Source organism: Salmo salar, chromosome 08 (assembly GCF_965601325.2).
Source record: "Salmo salar chromosome 08, fSalSal1, whole genome shotgun sequence".
Lineage (NCBI taxonomy): Eukaryota > Metazoa > Chordata > Actinopteri > Salmoniformes > Salmonidae > Salmo > Salmo salar.
The window spans coordinates 30,287,580-30,313,840 of NC_138298.1; the positions used below are offsets into that span (position 1 = coordinate 30,287,580).

The following is a 26,261-nucleotide window of genomic DNA, read 5'->3' on the forward strand; positions in this document are numbered from 1 at the left end:
GCCGCTGGTCCTGCTGTTATTTAAGAGCTGCTGGTCCTGCTGTTATTTAAGAGCTGCTGGTCCTGCTGTTATTTAAGAGCCGCTGGTCCTGCTGTTATTTAAGAGCTGCTGGTCCTGCTGTTATTTAAGAGCTACTGGTCCTACTGTTATTTAAGAGCCGCTGGTCCTGCTGTTATTTAAGAGCTGCTGGTCCTGCTGTTATTTAAGAGCCGCTGGTCCTGCTGTTATTTAAGAGCCGCTGGTCCTACTGTTATTTAAGAGCCGCTGGTCCTGCTGTTATTTAAGAGCCACTGGTCCTACTGTTATTTAAGAGCCGCTGGTCCTGCTGTTATTTAAGAGCCACTGGTCCTACTGTTATTTAAGAGCCGCTGGTCCTACTGTTATTTAAGAGCCGCTGGTCCTGCTGTTATTTAAGAGCTACTGGTCCTACTGTTATTTAAGAGCCGCTGGTCCTGCTGTTATTTAAGAGCTGCTGGTCCTGCTGTTATTTAAGAGCCGCTGGTCCTGCTGTTATTTAAGAGCCACTGGTCCTGCTGTTATTTAAGAGCTGCTGGTCCTACTGTTATTTAAGAGCTGCTGGTCCTGCTGTTATTTAAGAGCTGCTGGTCCTGCTGTTATTTAAGAGCTGCTGGTCCTGCTGTTATTTAAGAGCCACTGGTCCTGCTGTTATTTAAGAGCTGCTGGTACTGCTGGTATTTAAGAGCTGCTGGTCCAGTGCATCAGATGGAGGGATGTTGGGAGACCTACACCTCATTTTAGGGTTGTCATGGCATTTAGACAGAAACTCCTGTTTATTTAGCTCCATTTCCTTTTACTCCAGATCCTGAGTTGGTGTCAGGTCCCCTTTCTAGTGGCTTTGCCATCTTTCAGTGGGAACCCCCATGGTGTGTTTAGAACCCCTTACTAGTGGCTTTGCCATCTTTCAGTGGGAACCCCCATGGTGTCTTTAGAACCCCTTACTAGTGGCTTTGCCATCTTTCAGTGGGAACCCCCATGGTGTCTTTAGAACCCCTTACTAGTGGCTTTGCCATCTTTCAGTGGGAACCCCCATGGTGTCTTTAGAACCCCTTACTAGTGGCTTTGCCATCTTTCAGTGGGAACCCCCATGGTGTCTTTAGAACCCCTTACTAGTGGCTTTGCCATCTTTCAGTGGGAACCCCCATGGTGTCTTTAGAACCCCTTACTAGTGGCTTTGCCATCTTTCAGTGGGAACCCCCATGGTGTCTTTAGAACCCCTTACTAGTGGCTTTGCCATCTTTCAGTGGGAACCCCCATGGTGTCTTTAGAACCCCTTACTAGTGGCTTTGCCATCTTTCAGTGGGAACCCCCATGGTGTCTTTAGAACCCCTTACTAGTGGCTTTGCCATCTTTCAGTGGGAACCCCCATGGTGTCTTTAGAACCCCTTACTAGTGGCTTTGCCATCTTTCAGTGGGAACCCCCATGGTGTCTTTAGAACCCCTTACTAGTGGCTTTGCCATCTTTCAGTGGGAGCCCCCATGCTGTCTTTCAGAACCCCTTACTAGTGGCTTTGCCATCTTTCAGTGGGAACCCCCCATGGTGTCTTTAGAACCCCTTACTAGTGGCTTTGCCATCTTTCAGTGGAAACCCCCATGGTGTCTTTCAGAACTCCTTACTAGTGGCTTTGCCATCTTTCAGTGGGAACCCCCATGGTGTCTTTAGAACCCCTTACTAGTGGCTTTGCCATCTTTCAGTGGAAACCCCCATGGTGTCTTTAGAACCCCTTACTAGTGGCTTTGCCATCTTTCAGTGGAAACCCCCATGGTGTCTTTAGAACCCCTTACTAGTGGCTTTGCCATCTTTCAGTGGGAACCCCCATGGTGTCTTTAGAACCCCTTACTAGTGGCTTTGCCATCTTTCAGTGGGAACCCCCATGGTGTCTTTCAGAACCCTTTTTGAAACCCTTTCTGTATTTGGTTGTTGAAGTGATTATCTTTGTTAGTTCCCTTTTCTGGGAGCGATGACATTGTGTTTGTCTTTTGGGAACGTAAAACTGACACATCCATTATGATTTGTTAATTTACATTAGTCTTTTTGATACCTAGTCAAAGTTTTACACCAGACATAATAATTAAGTAGGGTACTGCCTTACTTGTGGTGAGGGTTGTTGACACCAGTTTACTTTTCTTTCCATTTTCCAGCACAGTACAGACAGTGACAGAGTACTGAGTACCACCTTGCAGGTCAGAGAGAGTGATGCTGTGTGAAGAGGTGGTAGTGATGTGTGGTTCTGTCCCTGGACAGTGGTAGGAGATCTGGTAATGATGTTGGGTTTGGTCCAATCCTGGTGGCTGGCTCCAGCTAACAGCAGCTGATGTGGTGTCCACTGAGTCAACAGTCAGCTGGTCTGGAGCAGGAAGTACTAAGGGAAAATACATTATTGTCAGGGCTACAGTTTAACTCCAGAAATAAACAACCGGAAGATAAGTAGAATAGTAGTCGAAAATTAGAAAAGGCTGCTTGCAATTCCTTTAGATATGGGAGGAAATAAAAACAGGAGTCACAACAGAAGTTTAGGGGTTTCTGCTGTATGGTGCTGCACCGCCGCCAGATTGTTGCCGCCACACCAATTTTTTTTAAATATAAATGAAAAGAATGTTGTGATTATATATCCTCTCCACAATAACAACTATTTAACACTGCACTACTGATAAAGTTAGAGCAACCAGAGGCAGATCCACAGCTTGACATAATGACTCACAGGAATTGGGAGCAAGCAGTAATTGAAATATTATGAAAAAGGTTTAATCATTTAAGCATCAAACTGCATGATGAGATCTGGGGAATTCACCATCATATATTTCACACCAGGGAAGATACTGTACCTTTACATCCCATGCTGATACATTCATTATGATTAGTTAAATTAAATAAGTATGTTGTCTAGTTATTATAATGATTAAAGCAGGGTACTTACCTGTGGTGAGGGTTGTTGACACCAGTTTACTTTTCTTTCCATTCTTCAGCACAGTGCAGACAGTGACAGAGTACTGAGTACCACATTGCAGGTCAGAGAGAGTGATGCTGTGTGAAGATGTGGTATTGATGTGTGGTTCTGTCCCTGGACAGTGGAAGGAGATCTGGTAATGATGTTGGGTTTGGTCCATTCCTGGTGGCTGGCTCCAGCTAACAGCAGCTGATGTGGTGTCCACTGAGTCAACAGTCAGCTGGTCTGGAGCAGAGGGTACTAAGGGAAAATATATTATTGGTAGTGCAGCTACAGTTTTACTCCAGAAATAAATTACAGGAGGAAAAGTAGTCAAAGTAGAACATTCCTTTTGATGTGGGCAGAAGTAAACTAAAAACAGAAGTCATATACATTACAAAACAGCTTCTGTTGTAACAAGAATGAAGATTTTCTGCTATATTCATTAATTTATATAAATTAAAATAATGTAATTATAAATCCTCACCACAATAACAAAGTGTTTAACACTGTACTACTGATAAAGTTAAAGCAAGCAGAGGCAGAACAACTCCTTGACATAATGACTCACAGGAATGGAAGAAAGCATGAATTCAGATACTGTTTTATAAACAACTGTAACCCTCTCACCACAGGCTCAGATAAATCAATCCAGTGAGTATGGTGAAACGGACACTCAGTATATAATGAACCTGGTAACTATGACTTAAGGAAAAACCAGAGACCAGGGTTCCTACCTACAGATATAATGGTTATATAGAAAATAATGAATGATAGCGTAGTGCGACTGCTCGCTTTTTGGAGCGAGCAGTCGCACTACGCTTCGCTCCACAGGTAATATTACACTTCACTACATTACAACGGCTTGATTTGTTTGATCTGAGCAATTCTTCTTAGCTAGCTACATTGCCGTCTTTGTATCAAAGATAATTGTGTAGTTTGGAGTAATTGAGTAATTATCGAGGCTAGCTATCTTCGTCCTCCTAACGTAGTCAACACTGCTAGCTAGCTAGTCATCACTGCTAGCTAGCCAACTTCTACCGACTAGCAGCACTGTAGTAACTATTACATTACAACGTAACGACTTGATTAGTGTGGTGTTAGTGTTAGTTAGCCAGCTACATAGTTGTCTTTGCTGTCTCTGTATCTAAGATAATTGTGTAGTTTGAGTAATTATCGAGGTGAGCTAGCCAGCCGCGACGCGGCGCCAGACTTAGTCAACACACCTAGTCATCATTAACCCACTGCTAGCTAGCCAACCGTTACCGACTAGTAGCGCTGTAGATACTAATACTTTACAACGGAACGATTTGACTAGTGCAGTGTTAGCTAGCTAGCTACTTAGCTGTCTTTGTCATAACTTGATAAGGAACGTCTTGATTAGTGTTATGTTAGCTAGCTAGCTACAAAGTTGCTTGTATCATGACAAGGTGTAGTACTGAAACTATCGAGGTTACCTAGCCAGCTACACGTTCAAAGTCAACAACGCAGCCACTGCTAGCTAGCCTACGCCACCAGCCAGCAGTACTGTATCATTTTAGTCAATAAGATTTTTGCAACGTAAGCTTAACTTTCTGAACATTCGAAACGTGTAGTCCACTTGTCATTCCAATCTCCTTTGCATTAGCGTAGCCTCTTCTGTAGCTTGTCTACTATGTGTCTGTCTATCCCTGTTCTCTCCCCTCTGCACAGGCCATACAAACGCTCCACACCGCATGGCCGCTGCCACTCTAACCTGGTGGTCCCAGCGCGCACGACCCACGTGGAGTTCCAGGTCTCCGGCAGCCTCTGGAACTGCCGGTCTGCGGCCAACAAGGCTGACTTCATCTCAGCCTATGCTACCCTCCAGTCCCTAGACTTCCTGGCGCTGACGGAAACATGGATTACCACAGATAACACTGCTACTCCTACTGCTCTGTCCTCGTCTGACTACGTGTTCTCGCATACCCCTAGAGCATCGAGCCAGCGGGGTGGTGGCACTGGAATCCTCATCTCTCCCAAGTGGACATTCTCTCTTTCTCCCCTGACCCATCTGTCTATCTCCTCATTTGAATTCCATGCTGTCACAGTTACCAGCCCTTTCAAGCTTAACCTGTTAGGGCTAGGGGGCAGCATTGACACGGCTGGATAAAAAACATACCCGATTTAATCTGGTTACCACTCCTACCCAGTAACTAGAATATGCATATACTTATTAAATATGGATAGAAAACACCCTAAATTTTCTAAAACTGTTTGAATGGTGTCTGTGAGTATAACAGAACTCAAATGGCAGGTCAAAACCTGAGAGATTCCTTTACAGGAAGTGGCCTGTCTGACCATTTGTTGAACTTCTTTTCCATCTCTATCATTTACTAAGGATCTCTGCTCTAACGTGACACTTCCCACGTCGTCCATAGGCGCTCAGAGCCCGGGAAAAAACAGAATGTCGTCATTCCAGCCCCAGGCTGAAACACATTATCGCCTTTCTCAAGTGGCCGATCAAGAGACACTGGCTTATGCGCGTGACCCCGACCGCCCCCGCCTTTGGGATTTTTTCCTCTGTTTGCCGAAAAGGAGATTCCCTGTCGGAATATTATCGCTTTTCTACGAGAAAAATGTAGTAAAAATTGATTTTAAACAGCGGTTGACATGCTTCGAAGTACGGTAATGGAATACTTAGAATTTTATTGTCACGAATTGCGCCATGCGCGTGACACTTCTTTACTATTTCGGATAGTGTCTGGAACGCACGAACAAAACGCCGCTATTCGGATATAACGATGGATTATTTTGGACCAAACCAACATTTGTTATTGAAGTAGCAGTCCTGGGTGTGTATTCTGACGAAGACAACAAAAGGTAATGAAATTTTATAATAGTAAATATGATTATGGTGAGTGCTAAACTTGCCGGGTGTCTAAATAGCGAGCCCGTGATGCCTGGGCTATGTACTTAGAATATTGCAAAATGTGCTTTCACCAAAAAGCTATTTTAAAATCGGACATATCGAGTGCATAGAGGAGGTCTGTATCTATAATTCTTAAAATAATTGTTATGCTTTTTGTGAACGTTTATCGTGAGTAATTTAGTAAAATGTTAGCGAATTCCCCGGAAGTTTGCGGGGGGTATGCTAGTTCTGAACGTCACATGCTAATGTAAAAAGCTGGTTTTTGATATAAATATGAACTTGATTGAACAAAACATGCATGTATTGTATAACATAATGTCCTAGGGTTGTCATCTGATGAAGATCATCAAAGGTGAGTGCTGCATTTAGCTGTCTTCTGGGTTTTGGTGACATTATATGCTGGCTTGAAAAATGGGTGTCTGATTATTTCTGGCTTGGTACTCTGCTGACATAATCTAATGTTTTGCTTTCGTTGAAAAGCCTTTTTGAAATCGGACAGTGTGGTTAGATTAACGAGAGTCTTGTCTTTAAATGGCTGTAAAATAGTCATATGTTTGAGAAATTGAAGTAATAGGATTTTTAAGGTTTTGAAAATCGCGCCACAGGATAGCAGTGGCTGTTACGTAGGTGGGACGAATTCGTCCCGCCTAGCCTAGAGAGGTTAACATCCTTATCATTTATCGCCCTCCAGGTTCCCTTGGAGAGTTCATCAATGAGCTTGACGCCTTGATAAGTTCCTTTCCTGAGGATGGCTCACCCCTCACAGTTCTGGGTGACTTTAACCTCCCCACGTCTACCTTTGACTCATTCCTCTCTGCCTCCTTCTTTCCACTCCTCTCCTCTTTCGACCTCACCCTCTCACCTTCCCCCCCTACTCACAAGGCAGGCAATACGCTTGACCTCATCTTTACTAGATGCTGTTCTTCCACTAATCTCATTGCAACTCCCCTCCAAGTCTCCGACCACTACCTTGTATCCTTTTCCCTCTCGCTCTCATCCAACACTTCTCACTCTGCCCCTACTCGGATGGTATTGCGCCGTCCCAACCTTCGCTCTCTCTCTCCCGCTACTCTCTCCTCTTCCATCCTATCATCTCTTCCCTCTGCTCAAACCTTCTCCAACCTATCTCCTGATTCTGCCTCCTCAACCCTCCTCTCCTCCCTCTCTGCATCCTTTGATTTCCTCTGTCCCCTATCCTCCAGGCCGGCTCGGTCCTCCCCTCCTGCTCCGTGGCTCGACGACTCACTGCGAGCTCACAGAACAGGGCTCCGGGCAGCCGAGCGGAAATGGAGGAAAACTCGCCTCCCTGCGGACCTGGCATCCTTTCACTCCCTCCTCTCTACATTTTCCTCTTCTGTCTCTGCTGCTAAAGCCACTTTCTACCACTCTAAACTCCAAGCATCTGCCTCTAACCCTAGGAAGCTCTTTGCTACCTTCTCCTCCCTCCTGAATCCTCCTCCCCCTCCCCCCCATCCTCCCTCTCTGCAGATGACTTTGTCAACCATTTTGAAAAGAAGGTTGACGACATCCGATCCTCGTTTGCTAAGTCAAACGACACCGCTGGTCCTGCTCACACTGCCCTACCCTGTGCTTTGACCTCTTTCTCCCCTCTCTCTCCAGATGAAATCTCGCGTCTTGTGACGGCCGGCCGCCCAACAACCTGCCCACTTGACCCTATCCCCTCCTCTCTTCTCCAGACCATTTCCGGAGACCTTCTCCCCTACCTCACCTCGCTCATCAACTCATCCTTGACCGCTGGCTACGTCCCTTCCGTCTTCAAGAGAGCGAGAGTTGCACCCCTTCTGAAAAAACCTACACTCGATCCCTCCGATGTCAACAACTACAGACCAGTATCCCTTCTCTCCTTTCTCTCCAAAACTCTTGAACGTGCCGTCCTTGGCCAGCTCTCTTGCTATCTCTCTCAGAATGACCTTCTTGATCCTAATCAGTCAGGTTTCAAGACTGGGCATTCAACTGAGACTGCTCTTCTCTGTGTCACGGAGGCTCTCCGCACTGCTAAAGCTAACTCTCTCTCCTCTGCTCTCATCCTTCTAGACCTATCTGCTGCCTTTGATACCGTGAACCATCAGATCCTCCTCTCCACCCTCTCCGAGCTGGGCATCTCCGGCGCAGCCCACGCTTGGATTGCGTCCTACCTGACAGGTCGCTCCTACCAGGTGGCGTGGCGAGAATCTGGCTCCGCACCACGTGCTCTCACCACTGGTGTCCCCCAGGGCTCTGTTCTAGGCCCACTCCTATTCTCGCTATACACCAAGTCACTTGGCTCTGTCATATCCTCACATGGTCTCTCATATCATTGCTATGCAGATGACACACAACTAATCTTCTCCTTTCCCCCTTCTGACAACCAGGTGGCGAATCGCATCTCTGCATGTCTGGCAGACATATCAGTGTGGATGACGGATCACCACCTCAAGCTGAACCTCGGCAAGACGGAGCTGCTCTTCCTCCCGGGGAAGGACTGCCCGTTCCATGATCTCGCCATCACGGTTGACAACTCCCTTGTGTCCTCCTCCCAGAGTGCTAAGAGCCTCGGCGTGACCCTGGACAACACCCTGTCGTTCTCCACTAACATCAAGGCGGTGACCCGATCCTGTAGGTTCATGCTCTACAACATTCGCAGAGTACGACCCTGCCTCACACAGGAAGCGGCGCAGGTCCTAATCCAGGCACTTGTCATCTCCCGTCTGGATTACTGCAACTCGTTGTTGGCTGGGCTCCCTGCCTGTGCCATTAAACCCCTACAACTCATCCAGAACGCCGCAGCCCGTCTGGTGTTCAACCTTCCCAAGTTCTCTCACGTCACCCCGCTCCTCCGCTCTCTCCACTGGCTTCCAGTCGAAGCTCGCATCCACTACAAGACCATGGTGCTTGCCTACGGAGCTGTGAGGGGAACGGCACCTCCGTACCTTCAGGCTCTGATCAGGCCCTACACCCAAACAAGGGCACTGCGTTCATCCACCTCTGGCCTGCTCGCCTCCCTACCTCTGAGGAAGCACAGTTCCCGCTCAGCCCAGTCAAAACTGTTCGCTGCTCTGGCACCCCAATGGTGGAACAAGCTCCCTCACGACGCCAGGACAGCGGAGTCAATCACCACCTTCCGGAGACACCTGAAACCTCACCTCTTTAAGGAATACCTGGGATAGGATAAAGTAATCCTTCTAACCCCCCCTTAAAAGATTTAGATGCACTATTGTAAAGTGGTTGTTCCACTGGATATTATAAGGTGAATGCACCAATTTGTAAGTCGCTCTGGATAAGAGCGTCTGCTAAATGACTTAAATGTAAATGTAAATGTAATACACTTTCATTCAATCTGCAATACACATGACACCATATCATTTTAAAACTGACTAAACCTAAACCCGGGTGCTAAACTGAAAATATTCGATCGGCGCCATTGGAGCTAAGCAGTTAATCATGGTTTCACAGAAACCCGTTGAAACCAACAGTTCCAAGGCTGTGACCTATTTATTATCCAATTCAACGAAGCCCTCAAATTCTCTCAGACCAAACCGTCTTCTCCAGCTCCCGATCCGACAAACCCAAACTAGCTGCCGAAGCATCTGGAACCTTTGTTAATCCAGCCAAGCAGCAAGCGAATTGAGATGATTCTCTCGCTAAAATATGAAACTATAAATCTTATTTTGTTAAGGTGAGTAAAGTAGAGTGCAGTTAAACCCAATTCGAGGAAAAAAATATGTTTAGTACACAAAACGTCTTCCCACTTCACATGAGCATCTTCTTCTTATTCTATGGCATAATGTAGTTTGCAACAATTTCATGTGCATTCTGCCACCTACTGTGGGGGTGAATAACAATTCCCCTAAAAAAGGAAATCACGTGGGTAAAAATAAATCAAATATCATACAAACTATCAAAAAATATAAATAAATAATAATTTACTAAACAAAATCAACCTGCTTTTCTGTGAAATAATGAATTCTAAACATGTCCCTACACAGGCTCAAAAGACTCCTGTGAAGGCGTTGTAACGGTTGTCGTAAGGAGAGGACCAAAACGCAGCGGGAATATGTACACTCATCTTCTTTTAATAGGACAAAGAAGGAAAACCAAAACAAACACGTATACAAAAACACAACGACGATTAACAGAGGGGGTATTTGAGGGGGTAAGGCATGAAGCTATAAGGCATGAAAACAAGCTCCCTAAATGTGACTCTCAATCAGCAACAACGATGTACAGCTGTTCGTGATAGAGAGCCATACCAGGCCAACACAGAAATACAAAACTAGAACAGCCCCCTAGAAATACAAACACAAGAACATACCCAACACCCCGGAACACATAAATCAAACACCCCTCTACATACATACACACCCCCAACCACTTAAATCAAATACCCCCTCTATATCGACACATACACCAATAAACCCCAGAAACACTCTACACAAACTAACCCTCTATAAACATATACACAAAACCATGAAAAACAAATACCCTCTGCCACGTCCTGACCAAACTACAATAACAAATAGGCCCTTTACTGGTCAGGACGTGACAGTACCCCCCCCCAAAAGTGCAGACCCCGGATGCACCTCACAAAAAAAACATCTACGAAATAAATCCCCCCAAACTAAAGGGAGGGTGGCTGCCGTCACCCCCGCTGAATGCTCAGGGCTATGATTCGTCGCTGGAGACATCGGGCTGATGCGCGTCGCTGGAGACCTCGGGCTGATGAGCGTAGCTGGAGACCTCGGGCTGATGAGCGTAGCTGGAGACCTCGGGCTGATGAGCTTTGCTGAAGGCTCAGGGCTGAAGAGCGTAGCTGAAGGCTCAGGGCTGTAGAGCGTAGCTGAAGGCTCAGGGCTGTAGAGCGTAGCTGAAGGCTCAGGACTGTAGGGCGTCTCTGGGAGCTCCGGACTGTAGGGCGTCTCTGGGAGCTCCGGACTGTAGGGCGTCTCTGGGAGCTCCGGACTGTAGGGCGTCTCTGGGAGCTCCGGACTGTAGGGCGTCTCTGGGAGCTCCGGACTGTAGGGCGACTCTGGGAGCTCCGGACTGTAGGGCGTCTCTGGGAGCTCCGGACTGTAGGGCGACTCTGGGAGCTCCGGACTGTAGGGCGTCTCTGGGAGCTCCGGACTGTAGGGCGACTCTGGGAGCTCCGGACTGTAGGGCGTCTCTGGGAGCTCCGGACTGTAGGGCGACTCTGGGAGCTCCGGACTGTAGGGCGACTCTGGGAGCTCCGGACTGTAGGGCGACTCTGGGAGCTCCGGACTGTAGGGCGACTCTGGGAGCTCCGGACTGTAGGGCGACTCTGGGAGCTCCGGACTGTAGGCCGTCTCACTCGGTTCCGGACTGTAGGCCTTCTCACTCGGTTCCGGACTGTAGGCCGTCTCACTCGGTTCCGGACTGTAGGCCGTCTCACTCGGTTCCGGACTGTAGGCCGTCTCACTCGGTTCCGGACAGTGGGCCGTCTCACTCGGTTCCGGACAGTGGGCCGTCTCACTCTGTTCCGGACAGTGGGCCGTCTCTCTTGGTTCCGGACTGTGGGCCGTCTCTCTACGGGGCACTATCGCCGGACACTCTGGACGAGGCACTGTTGCCGGACACTCTGGACGAGGCACTGTTGCCGGAAGTTCTGGACGAGGCACTGTTGCCGTGTTTTTGTATACGTGTGTTTGTTTTGGTTTTCCTTCTTTGTCCTAATAAAAGAAGATGAGTGTACATATTCCCGCTGCGTTTTGGTCCACTTCATACGATGACCGTTACAGGCGTGACATTTCCTATCGACAACAGTCCTATTTCGAAGTCCAGCTTCTTGGACTTCTTAGACACTTGTGCTGTACGATTAATCACTGTGGCTATAAATGCAACAAAATTCACTTTCTTCACAATGAGTGTATCCAGATCCCTCGATTGTCTTAATACACTATCAACTGGTTGCATTGCGTCCACCGACATATTGTAACATGGTTACCTCTTACCCCTTTGACTCTCTTCACCGCCTCCACATAGCAAATCTGCTGCACATCCCTGACCTTTGACACCTCGGCCTCCTTCACCCTAACAGGGCACGCAAGGAAGTCCGGAGTATGATCCCCACCACAGTTGCAACAGTTTCAATTGACAGATTCTTCAAAACCATACTTCTCCCGTCTGCAAACATTTGACACGTGACCATTTTCCCACAATGTAATGGTTTGGACACAAATGCCCTCACTGTACACCTCACATATCCAAGCTTCACATGTTCAGGTAGTCTCCTCAAACAACAATAGTATGGATAGGCTTGTCTCCTTCCACCATTTACCATACGGATCAGGCGACATGCACTGTCCACTCCTGTGATTTTCTGACTAAGGTACTCGTCAAATACGCAGTCCAACAAGAAATGCATTATTGGACCAGACCACAAAAACATCTCTCTCCCATCTTCCTTCTCTTATTCAGCGACAACAGAAAAACCTGTGAAACCCTCTGCACACCACCCATAGTCCATCTTGATTGGCCCTAACGATCAAACACCCTTGACACCCTTGTTGCACCCTCGACAACTACTATGATTATTATTATTTGACCATGCTGGTCATTTATGAACATTTTAACATCTTGACCATGTTCTGTTATAATATCCACCCGGCACAGCCAGAAGAGGACTGGCCACCCCTCATAGCCTGGTTCCTCTCTAGGTTTCTTCCTAGGTTTTTGCCTTTCTAGGGAGTTTTTCCTAGGGAGTTTTTCCTAGCCACCGTGCTTCTTTCACATGCATTGCTTGCTGTTTGGGGTTTTAGGCTGGGTTTCTGTACAGCACTTTGAGATATCAGCTGATGTACGAAGGGCTATATAAATACATTTGATTTGATTTCACGTGAACAGAAACTGTCCCAACATATTTAAAGTAACAGTATATAATAATTTAACCAACTTGTGCCCAACAGTGAAGGCTTAAGTAAAACATAGAGTTTATGAAAATAAAACAAATCTGATTAAATGTATATAACGTATACAAACTATACATCCACATTATTACGTAAATCATATTTCTAAATACATGTTTTAACAGGGTGTTGCACAACCTTTATGGATTTCAACACCAAACTGCATTATGAGATCTAGGGAATTCACCATCATATATTTGTGTACCTTTATATCCCATGCTGACACACATCCATTATGATTAGTTAATTTATATGAGTCATTTTGATTACTAGTCAAAGCTTAATTAACTTTGACACAAGAAATAACACTTAAGTAGGGTACTTCCTTACCTGTGGTGAATGTTGTTAACACCAGTTGACTTTGCTTTCCATTTTCCAGCACAGTGCAGACAGTGACTGAGTATTCAGTACCAGGTTTCAGGCCAGAGAGAGTGATGCTGTGTGAAGACGTGGTAGTGATGTGTCGTTCTGTCCCTGGACAGCGGTAGGAGATCTGGTAATGATGTTTGGTTTGGTTCAATCCTGGTGGCTGGCTCCAGCTAACAGCAGCTGATGTGGTCTCCACGGAATCAACATTCAGCTGGTCTGGAGCAGGAAGTACTAAGGGAAAATACATTATTGTCAGGGCTATAGTTTAACTCTAGAAATATATTACAGGAGGTTGAAAAGGCCAGCTTGCAATTTCTTTTGATATGGTAAGAAACAAGCTAAAGAAAATAGAAGTCACACAACAACAAGTTGTTCTACAATGTTTAAAATCCAATAACAAGGTGTGGATACCAAAAGTTGTTTTCAACTTATTTCAGAAGAAATAGGGAATTATTTAAGAAAAGTGCAAAGAGGCCAATATATTTGGCAGCAACTTTAAATCAATTAAGATAATGCTGTGATAAATCCTCTGCACAATAATATTATAATTTTAAACAATTTCATGGTATTTTAAGGTATTTCAAGGCACGTTATCTTTATACTGTAGATGCCGTTGTCTAATAAGGAGAGGGCTGCACGGCACAGACAAAAGATTAACGTAGATCCAGTTGCTAGGGAGGAAAGACTAGCCAGAAGAAAAGGAAGGTATTGTTTTCATGGTTTCATGCTACTGTCAGCAACAGAATAGGATATAATAGGATATAAAGCTGGGTGGATAACACTTAACATTAAGTTGCACTATTGCACTGTAGTTAATGTTTTACTGAACTGCAGTTAACGTATAACTAATGGATTATATTAGTTAACAAAATATTACACACACACACACAATTATGGATTAAAAATGGATCATGATTTATATTAGTTAATACCTACTTCACAAATACACTAGATATACAAAAGTATGTAGACACCCCTTCAAATTAGTGGATTTGGCTATTTCAGCCACACCCGTTGCTGACAGATGTATAAAATCAAGCACAAAGCCATGCAATCTCCATAGACAAACATTGGCAGTAGAATGGCCTTACCAGAGAGCTCAGTGACATTCAATGTGGCATTGTCATAGGATGCCACCTTTCCAACAAGCCAGTTTGTGGAATTTCTGCCCTGCTAGAGCTGCCCCGGTCAACTGTAAGTGCTGCTATTGTGAAGTGGAAAGTCTATGAGCAACAACAGCTCAGCCACGAAGTGGTAGGCCACTCACTACCGAGTTCCAAACTGCCTCTGGTAGCAACGTCCGCACAATAACAGTTCGTCGGGAGCTTCATGAAATGGGTTTCCATAGCCGAACAGCCGCACACAAGCCTAAGAGCCGGCTGGAGTGGTGTAAAGCTCGCCTCCATTGGACTCTGGAAGAGGGGAAACACGTTCTCTGGAGTGATGAATCACGCTTCACCATCTGGCAGTCCGATGGACGATTCTGGGTTTAGCAGATGCCAGGAGAACGCTACCTGCCTCAATGCATAGTGCCAACTGTACAGTTTGGTGGAGGCTAGGCCCCTGTCGTGTCTTTGGGCACCATTAAACTGAAGACATGTTTATCAAATAACTCCCTGTAAGTATTTTTACGCGATTAAACTGATTCATCGTTTAACTGTAATTAACTAGGAGATCGGGGCACCAAGGAAAATATTCAGATTACAAAGTTATAATTTTCCTAATATAACTTTCCTATATTATAACATTATATATTATATTATATTATAGTATCTGACCAATTATCTTCTGGTTTAAATGGTGTATTTTACCTCGCTCCAGTCTCATTCTAAACGTCGTAAATTGTTGTTATCTGCACGAACCCAGTCTTCACTAAGTCATCCATACATCAATTGTCTTAAAATCATTTATTTACTAAACTAAGTAATTCACAGAAAGCATACAAACAGTTATTGTTACAAAGAAATGGTAGAGTAATGTGCCCTAGTGGGCTAAACCGGCATGGCGGCTTGTTAAACAAAGGGTGATACAGGGCAGCTGAGGAGGCACAACAGAGTTGATAAATATTAACAATTGATATGCTAATCCTTTGCACATGAACGCTCCCTCATTCGGAAACAATTGCAATCAATATATATATATTTACGCTCAGTGTGTCGTCGGGATCCTTGTTGGAGAGTTTTTGTCCTGTTGGAGAGTTTTTGTCTGCGTTCTCTCTCTCTCGGTTAGAATGGATCTTTCAAAGCGACATCCGTTCATGTCGTTATAGAATGGATGTTTCGTCGGTCTTCGCGTTCAATGATACCGAATTTCTAGCTGCAGACTATTAATTAATATCAAAGACTTGTTATTATTCTGTCGGTATCGATAGTCTAAAAGTTTAACCACGTGGTATGGTTAAAGTTCAGTAGAGGAATGCATGGTCAAACCTATTGGCCAACTTGTAATGGAGTGGAGGCCTGGTCTTAAGAAAGAAATTCTGCGTGGGGGTTTTATGCTGAACATAGAAAAGCTGTCACATGACGCCTTGTCCTGTCTGTGTCCCTGGGGGCGTGCCGATGACTGAGTTAAGCTTTGTACAGAAACACAATTCTCTCACATTAACATCAGTACATAGCATCTCAAAATATTCCAAATAGCTTTAATCTTATTAAATAATTTTATACAACCATTAGATGTAAGTCTCATCGCTGAGGCTAGTATATAAACCTTAGTATGGTAATATGGCCATATTGTCTCTAATGAGCCTCACAAAATTGTACCAAGGGAACCAGTTCGTAGCTGGATTCTTCACCAATCTTTTATACCTTCTCCAGAACATCAATGTCATTCGGTTCTCCAATTCTGTGAGGTGGAAGAATTATTTGTTCTCTCCATGAAAACACTCTGTCTCTTCATACTGGGGCCATGAGGCAGGACATTCTCCTTTGGAATTTTACGATCGCCTTCACACAGCCTTGTGTCAGAAGTATAGAGGTCGGGGGATGGTGCATAGAAAACCCAGAGGGCAACGTCATGACACCCCTTAGTTCCAGTAGTGGGAAATCTTAACGCTACAGCATACAATGACATTCTAGACGATTCTGTGCTTCCAACTTTGTGGCAACAGTTTGGGGAAGGCCTTTTCCTGTTTCAGGATGACAATGTCCCCGTACACAAAGCGAGGTCCATACAGAAATGGAAATCGAGAATGTGTTGAAGAACTTGACTGGCCTGAACTTGACTGGCCTGCACAGAGCCCTGACCTCAACCCCATGGAACATCTTTGGGATGAATTGGAAAGCCAACTGCGAGCCAGGCCTAATCACCCAACACCAGGGCCCGACCTCACTTATGCTCTTGTGGCTGAATGAAAGCAAGTCCTCGCAGCAATGTTCCAACATCTAGTGAAAAGCCTTCCGAGAAGAGTGGAGGCTATTTAAGCAGCAAAACATATTAATGCCAATGATTTTGGAATTAAATGTTCGATGAGCAGATGTCCACATACTGTTGGTCATGTAGCGTTTATAATACATTAGTTTGTTTAAGTTAATGATGAATGCAAAAGAGAACCTGATCATTCAGAATTCATGTTCAAAGGGAAGTTTACTGATGTATGTAATGCTGCATTTAAATTCTTAGTCTGCTTGCGATAGCAAAAAAGTTATTTTAGCCAAATATAAAAAGCAGGCAACAACACCAGCCTGTTTAAAGCATAGACCTATGATATGATGGAAAAAAATGTTTTATCCCAGAGCATTATTGTCCTTGTTTTTTCTCCTTATATCCTACTGATACATTCATAAAAGTATATTTTACGTGTAAAGGCTAATAAGCATACTGTCCTCCTTCACGTCACACACAGGTGAGGCGACGGTCGTTTTCCTTGTCATGGAGTAATAACAAATGTTAGACTTTGACCCTGTTGCAATGTATGTTGTCATGGTTACCCAACTGCTACAGCAAATAGACAGTGCAAAATACATTTCTCCTGTGGAATGCCCTGCTTTTATTTTGTCACACAACCCAAGCCTGAGCTATTTTCTGTAATTAGTTCACCATTACATTGTAAATAATTACATTGTTATGAGTTTCTTTTCCAGTAATAATGAATACAAACATTAAAAGTTATTAATGAACATAAACATTGTTTAGAAAGTTGCTTTTAGTTGCCTGGCTTGCTGGATTGACATATATTATACTGAACAAACATATGACTGCAGCACGCAACAATTTCAAAGATTTTACCGCTTTAAAAAAAAGGTAGCGGTGTGAATCAGAAAACCTGTCCGTATCTGGTCTCACAACCATTTGCCTCATGCAGCCAACACATCTCCTTTGCATAGAGTTGATCAGGCTGTTGATTGTGGCCTATGGTATGTTGTCCCACTCCTCTTCAATGGCTGTGCGAAGTTACTGGATATTGGTGGGAACTGGAACATGCTGTCGTACATGTCGACCCAGAGCATCCCAAACATGCTCACTGGGTGACATGTCTGGTGAGTATGCAGGCCATGAAAGAACTGGGACATTTTCAGCTTCCAGGAATTGTGTTCAGATCCTTGTGACATGGGGCCGTGCATTATCATGATGAAACATGAGGTGATGGTGGCAGATGAATGGCACGAGAATGGGCCTCAGAATCTCGTCAGTGTATCTCTGTGCATTCAAAATGCCATTGATAAAATGTAGTGGTGTTCGTTGTTCATAGCTTATGCCTGCCCATACCATAACCCCACTGCCACCATGCAGATTTTGTTCACGACTTTTACATCAGCAAGCCGTTCTCGCACACAAAACCTACACGCTGTCTGCCATCTGCCCGGCACAGTTGAAACCGGGATTCATCTGTGAAGAGCACACTTCTCCAGCGTGCCTGTGGCCATCGAAGGTGAGCATTTGCCCACTGAAGTCGATTACGACGGCGAACTGCAGTCAGGTCAAGACCCTGGTGAGGACGATGCGCACGCGGATGAGCTTCCCTGAGATGGTTTATGAAGAAATGATTTGGTTGTGCAAACCCACACGTGGTCTGTGGTTGTGAGGCCGGTTGGGCTGCCAAATTCTCTGAAACAACGTCGGAGGCGTCTTATGGTAGAGGAATGAACATAAAATTCTCTGGCAACAGTTCTGGTGGACATTGCTGCAGTCAGTGTGCCAATTGCACACTCCCTCAAAACTTCAGACATCTGTGGGATTATTTTGTTTGACACAACTGTACATTTTCGAGTGGCCTTTTATTGTCCCCAGCACACTATACATGTTGCATTTATATTTTTGTTCAGTGTAAATTCATTTTTAAAATACAGCAGTTTTTGTGTTTTATACTTTTTCATAACGGCAAGGACAAGTTTAATGTCATACGACAATATAATGTTCATTATGTCACTGTGAAAACTGGCTCCAGACATGTCGATAGACCAACTGTAAACCAGCCTATACTTATAACCTATAAATAGTTTAGAAATGCTTATTAATAAATCATTTATGACAGTGTTACCAAGTCATATGTTATTGAAAGTGGAGTATGTCGTGGTAAATATTTACATTTCAGTCATTTAGCAGACATGAGGTGTAAGGCCAATGAATGGAGCTGGTATGAAGAACTTTAACAGGAGACAATACCTTGGGATGTTTCCCGGTTTCCTCCTGAGAACCCCTCCTCTGGTTTCGACTCATCTCTGACTTGTTTCAGTGGCTTTTCCTCTTCACAGTTCTATAAAAAGTAGAATTCACAGGTTAACATGTTTAATACATTATGATGTTGAATCTACAACTCTAGGTCTGTTGAGAATAAAGCACAACAGGATCAGAATTAGGGATATTGTCACGAGTTCCACCGAAGTCGGCTCCCCTCCTTGTTCGGTCGGCGTTCGGCGGTCGACGTCACCGGCTTTCTAGCCATCGCCGCTCCATGTTTCATTGTTCTATTTGTTTTGTCTTGTTCCCCGCACACCTGGTTTATATTCCCCAATCACACTGCATATATATATTCCTTTGTTCCCCCCCGTGTCTTTGTGTGGAATTGTTTTGTGTTACGTGTTTGTGTGACGCACCAGGCTGATTTCCCAGTTCCGTGTTTAATTCACGAAGTATGTTTATATGGTGAACCATTGCTTTTGGTACTGTTTTCGCGCTTTGCACTTATTGCCATTTGGCTGGAGGTTTTGACGCAGTTGCGTCCATCTGTTTTGTTTGCTCCTGCCTAAATAAAGTGTGCGCTTGTTCACAACTCTCTGCACCTGACTTCGCCACCAGTACGCACACCCGTGACAGAATTCCACACCCGCTATGGAGTCAGCAGGAGCAGATACCCCGGTCAGAGGAGTCGAGGAGCGTGTCCGAGAACACTCGGCTATGCTGCAACATCTCCGTGCCACGATGGATCGCGTTGTCCAGACCATGGACCGCTGGGAGAGACAGGAAGTCTCTCCAGCGCCTCGACCAGCGCAACCGGGGTTACCTCTATCCGTCCCTCCTGAATCCAGTCCCAGTGGGATGCGTCTCTCCTTTCCCAGGGAGTATGATGGGACGGCAGCACGGTGTCAGGGGTTCCTATTACAACTGGACCTATACCTGGCCACCGTTCACCCAGCTCCTTCGGGAAGGGAGAGGGTGTCTGCCCTCGTCTCGTGCCTCTCGGGGAGAGCTCTGGAGTGGGCAAACGCCATGTGGGGAGAAGGAGATGCGGAGTTGGACCATTTTGAGGAGTACACCAGCCGCTTCCGGGCCGTCTTCGACCATCCGCCCGAAGGTAGAGCGGCGGGGGAACGGCTCTTCCACTTGAGGCAGGGGATGAGGAGTGCCCTTATCGACCACTTCCGATGCAGCCTGCACGAGGACGTCCGACGGGAGTTGGCCTGCAGCGATGCCACCTTCATTTTTGACCAACTGGTGAATCTGTCCATCCGGTTGGATAACCTGCTGGTCACCCGCGGACGTCCAGAGAGGGCTCTGTCGGTTCCATCTTCCATCACCCCCGCTCCGGTGACAATGGAGCTGGGAGGGGCTGCGCTTAGGGAGGCTGGAGGAGGGGCCTTAACGTGCACCATCTGTGGCCGCAGAGGGCATACTAGCGGTCGGTGCCGGGTTGGTTCCTCTGGGAGTCGAGGTAGCAGGCAGGGCACTCTGGCGTCACCCCAGGTGAGTCTGCACCACTCTCATCCAGAGTCCTCTGTTGTCCACCTGTTTGTTTTCCCGCAATCCCAGCATAAGGCGCTCGTCAATTCAGGTGCGGCTGGGAATTTTAATCGACAGATCGTTCGCCCTTAGTTTAGGGATCCCCATTGTTCCTGTGGTTAGACCTTTCCCGGTAGACGCTCTGGATAGTCGACCATTAGGGTCCTGGTAGCCTACACTGGGTGTAATATTGGAGTAAATTGTCGTTGTGTGGCAGTAGCCTGCACTGGGTGTAATATTGGAGTAAAATGTCTTTGTGGGCCAGTAGCCGATACTGGGTGTAATATTAGAGTAAATTGTCGTTGTGTGTCAGTAGCCTACACTGGGTGTAATATTGGAGTAAAGTGTATTTGTGGGCCAGTAGCCTACACTGGGTGTGATATTAGAGTAAGTGTCCTTGTGGGCCAGTAGCCTACACTGGGTGTAATATTGGAGTAAATTGTCGTTGTGTGTGTCAGTAGCCTGCACTGGGTGTAATATTGGGGTAAAGTGTCCTTGTGGGCCAGTAGCCTACACTGGGTGTAATTGTAACGGCTGTCGTAGAGAGGGGACCAAAGCGCAGCGTGTTGATTGCTCATGAAGAATATTTATTTTAACTCAGAACAATAAAGAAAAAATAACAAAGAGAAAAGGAAAGCGCACAGTTCTGTCAGGTACAGAAAACTAAACAGAAGACAACTACCCACAAACACAGGTGGAAAAACCCCTACTTAAGTATGATCTCCAATTAGAGACAATGAGGACCAGCTGCCTCTATTTGGAGATCATCCCAAAAAACAACAACATAGAAATCTAGATCCTAAACATAGATATACAAAACATAGAAAAACACAATACACCCCGTCATGCCCTGACCTACTCTACCATAGAAAATAACATCTTACTATTGTTTGCTCGTGACAGTAACCCCCCCCCCCCAAAGGTGCAGACTCCGATTGCCACAACAAAAAAAAAACAGAGGATAGGTTGGGTAACTCCTGTCTATGGCGGCTCTAGTGCAGTCCACATAACCTTATCCTCCAGCAGAGGAGGCGGCTCCGGTGCGTAACCCCCGCTCCACACTCTGGTTTAGTACCACCGGACCGTGGATCGTCATCAAAGGAACCGGACTGTAGATCATGGCTGGAGGTTCTGGGCTGCAGGCCATCGCTGAAGACTCCGGGCCGTCTCAGGAAGCTCCGGACTGCAGGCCGTCGCTGGAGGCTCCGGACTGGGGAGCGTCGCTGGAGGCTCCGCGCCATGGATCATCACTACAGGCTCCGCGCCATGGATCATCACTAAAGGCTCCGCGCCATGGATCATAACTAAAGGCTCCACGCCATGGATCATCACTAAAGGCTCCGCGCCATGGATCCTCACTGGAGGCTTTGTGCCATGGATCATCACTGGAGGCTTTGTGCCATGGATCATCACTGGTGGCTCCGGGCCATGGATTATCACTGGAGGCTTTGTGCCATGGATCATCTCTACAGGCTTCGTGCCATGGATTATCCCTACAGGCTCCGGGCCATGGATCATCACTGGAGGCTTCGTGCCATGGATCATCACTACAGGCTTCGGACCATAGATCATCACTGGAGGCTTCTTTCGTGGAGCTGGAATAGGTCTCACCGGACTAGGGAACGTCGCTGGAGGCTCCGGACTGGGAAACATAGCTGAGAGCTCTGGACTAGGGAACGTCGCTGGAGGCCGGGTGCGCAGAGCAGGCACAGGGTATACTGGGCCATGGAGGCGCACTGGAGGTCTGGAGCTTATTACTGGCACAACCCATCCTGGCTGGATAAGCCCCGTAGCCGGCAAGCGCGGGGCGTTGTAACAGGTCGCACAGGTTTGTGCTGGCGAACTGGGGGTACCGTGCGTAGAGCTGGCACAGGATAACCTGGGCCGAAGAGACGCACCGGAGACCAGGAACACTGAGCAGGCACAATCCTTCCTAGATGAATGCCAACTCTAGCACGGCAACTGTGGGGAGCTTGCACCGAGCGCACCGGGCTATAGCTGCACACTGGCGACACAGTGCGCATCCCCGCATAACACCATGCTTGCTCGATCACTCGCCCCCCCACGGTAAGCATGGGGAGTTGGCTCAGGTCTCCACCCTGACTCTGCCAATATCCCCGTGTGCCCCCCCAAAAAACATTTTGGGGCTGCCTCTTGTGCTTGCCTTGTTGCCAGGCTAGTTCCTCCTCTTCTCGAAAAAATAACAAAACGAAAGTGCACAGTTCTGTCAGGTACATAAACTAAACAGAAGACAACTACCCACAAACACAGGTGGAAAAAAACCCTACTTAAGTATGATCTCCAATTAGAGACAACGAGGACCAGCTGCCTCTAATTGGAGATCATCCCAAAAAACAACAGAAATAGAAAACTTGATCCTAAACATAGATATACAAAACATAGAAAAACCCAAAACACCCCGTCACGCCCTGACCTACTCTACCATAGAAAATAACATCTTACTATGGTCAGGACGTGACAGTAATATTGGAGTAAAGTGTCCTTGTGGGCCAGTAGCCTACACTGGGTGTAATATTGGAGTAAAGTGTACTTGTGGGCCAGTAGCCTACACTGGGTGTATTATAGGAGTAAAGTGTCCTTGTGGGTCAGTAGCCTACACTGGGTGTAATATTGGAGTAAAGTGTACTTGTGGGCCAGTAGCCTACACTGGGTGTAATATTGGAGTAAAGTGTACTTGTGGGCCAGTAGCCTACACTGGGTGTGATATTGGAGTAAGTGTCCTTGTGGGCCAATAGCCTACATTGGGTGTAATATTGGAGTAAAGTGTCCTTGTGGGCCAGTAGCCTACACTAGGTGTAATATTGGAGTAAAGCATTTTTTATCTCTAAAACCCATTGTCCTGTCCTGTATGTATTCTGTCCTCCCCAATCAATCATACTCATTATTTGACATAGCTATGTACTTTGACCCAGTTGTGGTTCCACCTGCTCAGTCCCCCAGAACCACGAACACATTCCAAAATAATCAGATAATGCATAAAATGATCATATCTGGTGAAATTGAGAAAATACATTTTACATTTTATAGTCTTTGAGGGTGTAAACTGGATGAATACAAATATGATATATTGGTTTGTAAATAAGACGAGGGTAACACAATGTACTGAGAGATCACGAAATGTAAGACTGGAGTTGTTTCCTCATGTGTTATTAAAGACCAAACAAGCCCACATTCTGTCAACATCAGGATAGCCATTACCTTATTTGGACAAACAATTATGAACTAATAATAACTAATATACCACTGGACGAAAGGTTCAGATACAAGGTAACATGTGGTTAATTTAGGTTTATCCAGAAAACGTGTGGGTGGTTGGAAACAGGCAGTATGAGGAACTAAAGTTCAGTCAACTGAAAGTTCATGTTCCAGAATAGTGCACAGATTTTTAAATGTGAATAGTTTATCCAACAGGAGTATTGTGTTGCTGGTTGGGCAGAGTTTACACTTTTGGGACTATCCCATTGGTTCCTTTGTACTGGGTAAGCTAAGTAAAGAAAAAATATGAGCATTACCAGAGAGAGGTCAAAGACCAAACTGATCCTAGATCAGCACTCTTACTCTGGGATGCTTTGTGAATACAGGCTCTGGTCACATGTCCATGGATGGCACAATCCATCTAGTGGTCAATTCTGGTACTGCTTTAACTTTAGTTAATAGACAGAAAATAGTCCTTATCAGTAAAGTGTTTTTACTGTGCTATGACAACTATTAACTGACACAATTTAGAAGGAAAACACTGGAGTTACTATTAGTACATTACAACACTTAGTAATACAGTATACCTGACAAGTAAATGACATACCTGGATCCCAGTATATAGATGTATTTAATCAGTAGAATGAACACATGGTACATATGGAACAGAATGGAAGCAAACATAGAACACGGCTGCATTTCAAATGTATTGATAGCTGTAAAAACTTAAATGAAAACAGTATCTTGTTAACTTGTTATGTGCACACCATAATGGTAAAAATTGTAAATATGGTAAAGAAAAAAATATAGAAACAACAGTTAGAGCCTACTAGACCACAGTTCCTCTCCCCTGGGCCTGATGAATGGTGAACACATAGCTCTGGTCTCTTTAAATACATTAATACATCGTTCAATGTAGTTTTTTAAATTTTGTTTGTTTTTTTAAATATTTATTACAAAAAACACAAGGAAGGGGTAACATTAAAGTATTAGAACATGAAGGACAAACAATACAGCATCAAGACACTATCAGACATGTATCAGTCTTTCCACAACAGAGCCATCCTTATGTGTGAGGGTGTGTGTGCATGATAGTGATATAAAATATATCTCATAGTTTCCTTTTTCATGATCACAATCTTGTGAAACCTGAACCCTCCAAGATCCCTCCCGGAAGAAAAAATTAAAAATACAATTAATTCCATTCCCCACCCCCAAGAACGCGCCAACAACCAAGAGAATGAACTAAAGAGAAAAAAGGAAAAAACTGAAGAAAACAGCAAACAATGCTAAAAAATATAACAAAGTAATACATTTAAAACAAAGGACATCAAGGACAACTGAAATCATAACAGCAATGCCAACTGTTACATGTATGTATGTGTTCTTGTATGTGTTTATTTGAATGAGAGTGTGTGTATATGCATGTGTACAAACACCTGAACGGCATCAGCCTCAGGCAAACTGGCATTAGTTGTAAAAACACTGCCACTTAGTGTCATTCAAATGTACTTTTATTATGTTTTATTTTGACTTTTCTGTTTCCTTTATCTTCTGACCATCATTCTCTCTCTCACACAGCAACTCCACTCCCACTTGTCTCCAATTCTACATACCAACCCTCAGCTTCCCTCAGCTCATCCCATCTATCTCTGCTGGCCACCCACTTCGTGTTTCTACGCAACACATATCTTTCAATTATGCTGTGATGTTTAACATACAATTTCTATCTAATCGAATAGAATCAACAGATTGCGTGTTGAAGATTAATATACTAATACCCTTAGTAAAAGTATTTGTGATTGACTGACCCAGTCTCTCCAGATCTCCTAACAGTACTATTTCTAGGGTCAATTTTAGATCAATGCTATGCATTTTCAGCCATTCCTGAACCTGACACCAGAAACAGGCTACCTGATGGCAATACCAAAATAAATGGTCTATTTATTCTGTATTCTCACAACAAAATCTGCAGAGCTTCGATGATTTTATGCCCCAAATATTCAACATTTTGTTGGTGGCAAGAATTCTACATAATAATTTTAGCTGAAAAGCGCGAAGTCTTGAATCTTGCGTTGTTTTATATATCAACTCATACACCCTGTACCATGGAATCGGTACACCAAAAATCTCTTCCCAACTATTTTGCAATCTGTATGGCACAGTTGTCAACATCCTGGTCCTCAAATGAAACTGGTATACTTTCCTCTTTACGCTATTTTTATTCCGCCGGCAGTTTTGATCCTTTATATTGGGCAGACAGACCAGTTCCGTACCTCCTCCCGCTGCCACCCGCCTCCTCCATTTTTGGGGCAATGCTGTAATCAATTGGTTGTACTCTTGGATTGAGTAGACCTTCCCGTACAATTCTGATAACTCCATGAAGGACATAACTCTACCACTACAATTTACAATATCATTTAACAAAATACCCTTTTCAAACATCTTTCCCATAAATACAGGTATTTTATCAATCAGCACATTTGAGTTCAGCCGTAATATTTGTTGTATCTTTTCAGGGGGATGAAATTGAAATTGTAGCCAGCTCTGCAATGCTTGTTTGAAAAAGACTGATATTTTGAAAAAAGTATCATTTTCAATTAATCTAAAATGAGACATGGCAATCTGCACAAAGGCAAAAAGGCCATTTTTAAACAATGGATGAGCTTTTCTTATTAATCTACTTGAGAACCATTTAGGGTTCAAGTAAAACTTTTGAATAAATTAAGCTTTTAGAGATATATATTATATTTAATCATCTCA

At 44.9% G+C, this 26,261-nt stretch overlaps 1 protein-coding gene across 3 annotated transcripts in view; it reads right to left on the reverse strand.

The window, feature by feature from the left end:
- The window catches only part of LOC106591138 (receptor-type tyrosine-protein phosphatase H), a 102,872-nt gene that overhangs the window by 72,663 nt on the left and 3,948 nt on the right, over positions 1 to 26,261 (reverse strand). For 2 of the 3 annotated variants that reach the window (XM_082978576.1, XM_082978575.1), the window contains exons 2-5: positions 18,729 to 18,819; positions 13,086 to 13,355; positions 2,937 to 3,206; positions 2,112 to 2,381 (exon numbers count right to left, since the gene is read on the reverse strand). In XM_082978576.1, coding sequence (XP_082834702.1) covers positions 2,112 to 2,381; positions 2,937 to 3,206; positions 13,086 to 13,355; positions 18,729 to 18,819 — 901 coding nt within the window. The remainder of the gene's footprint in view (positions 1 to 2,111; positions 2,382 to 2,936; positions 3,207 to 13,085; positions 13,356 to 18,728; positions 18,820 to 26,261) is intronic. The other variant, XM_082978577.1, reaches the window with a different exon arrangement.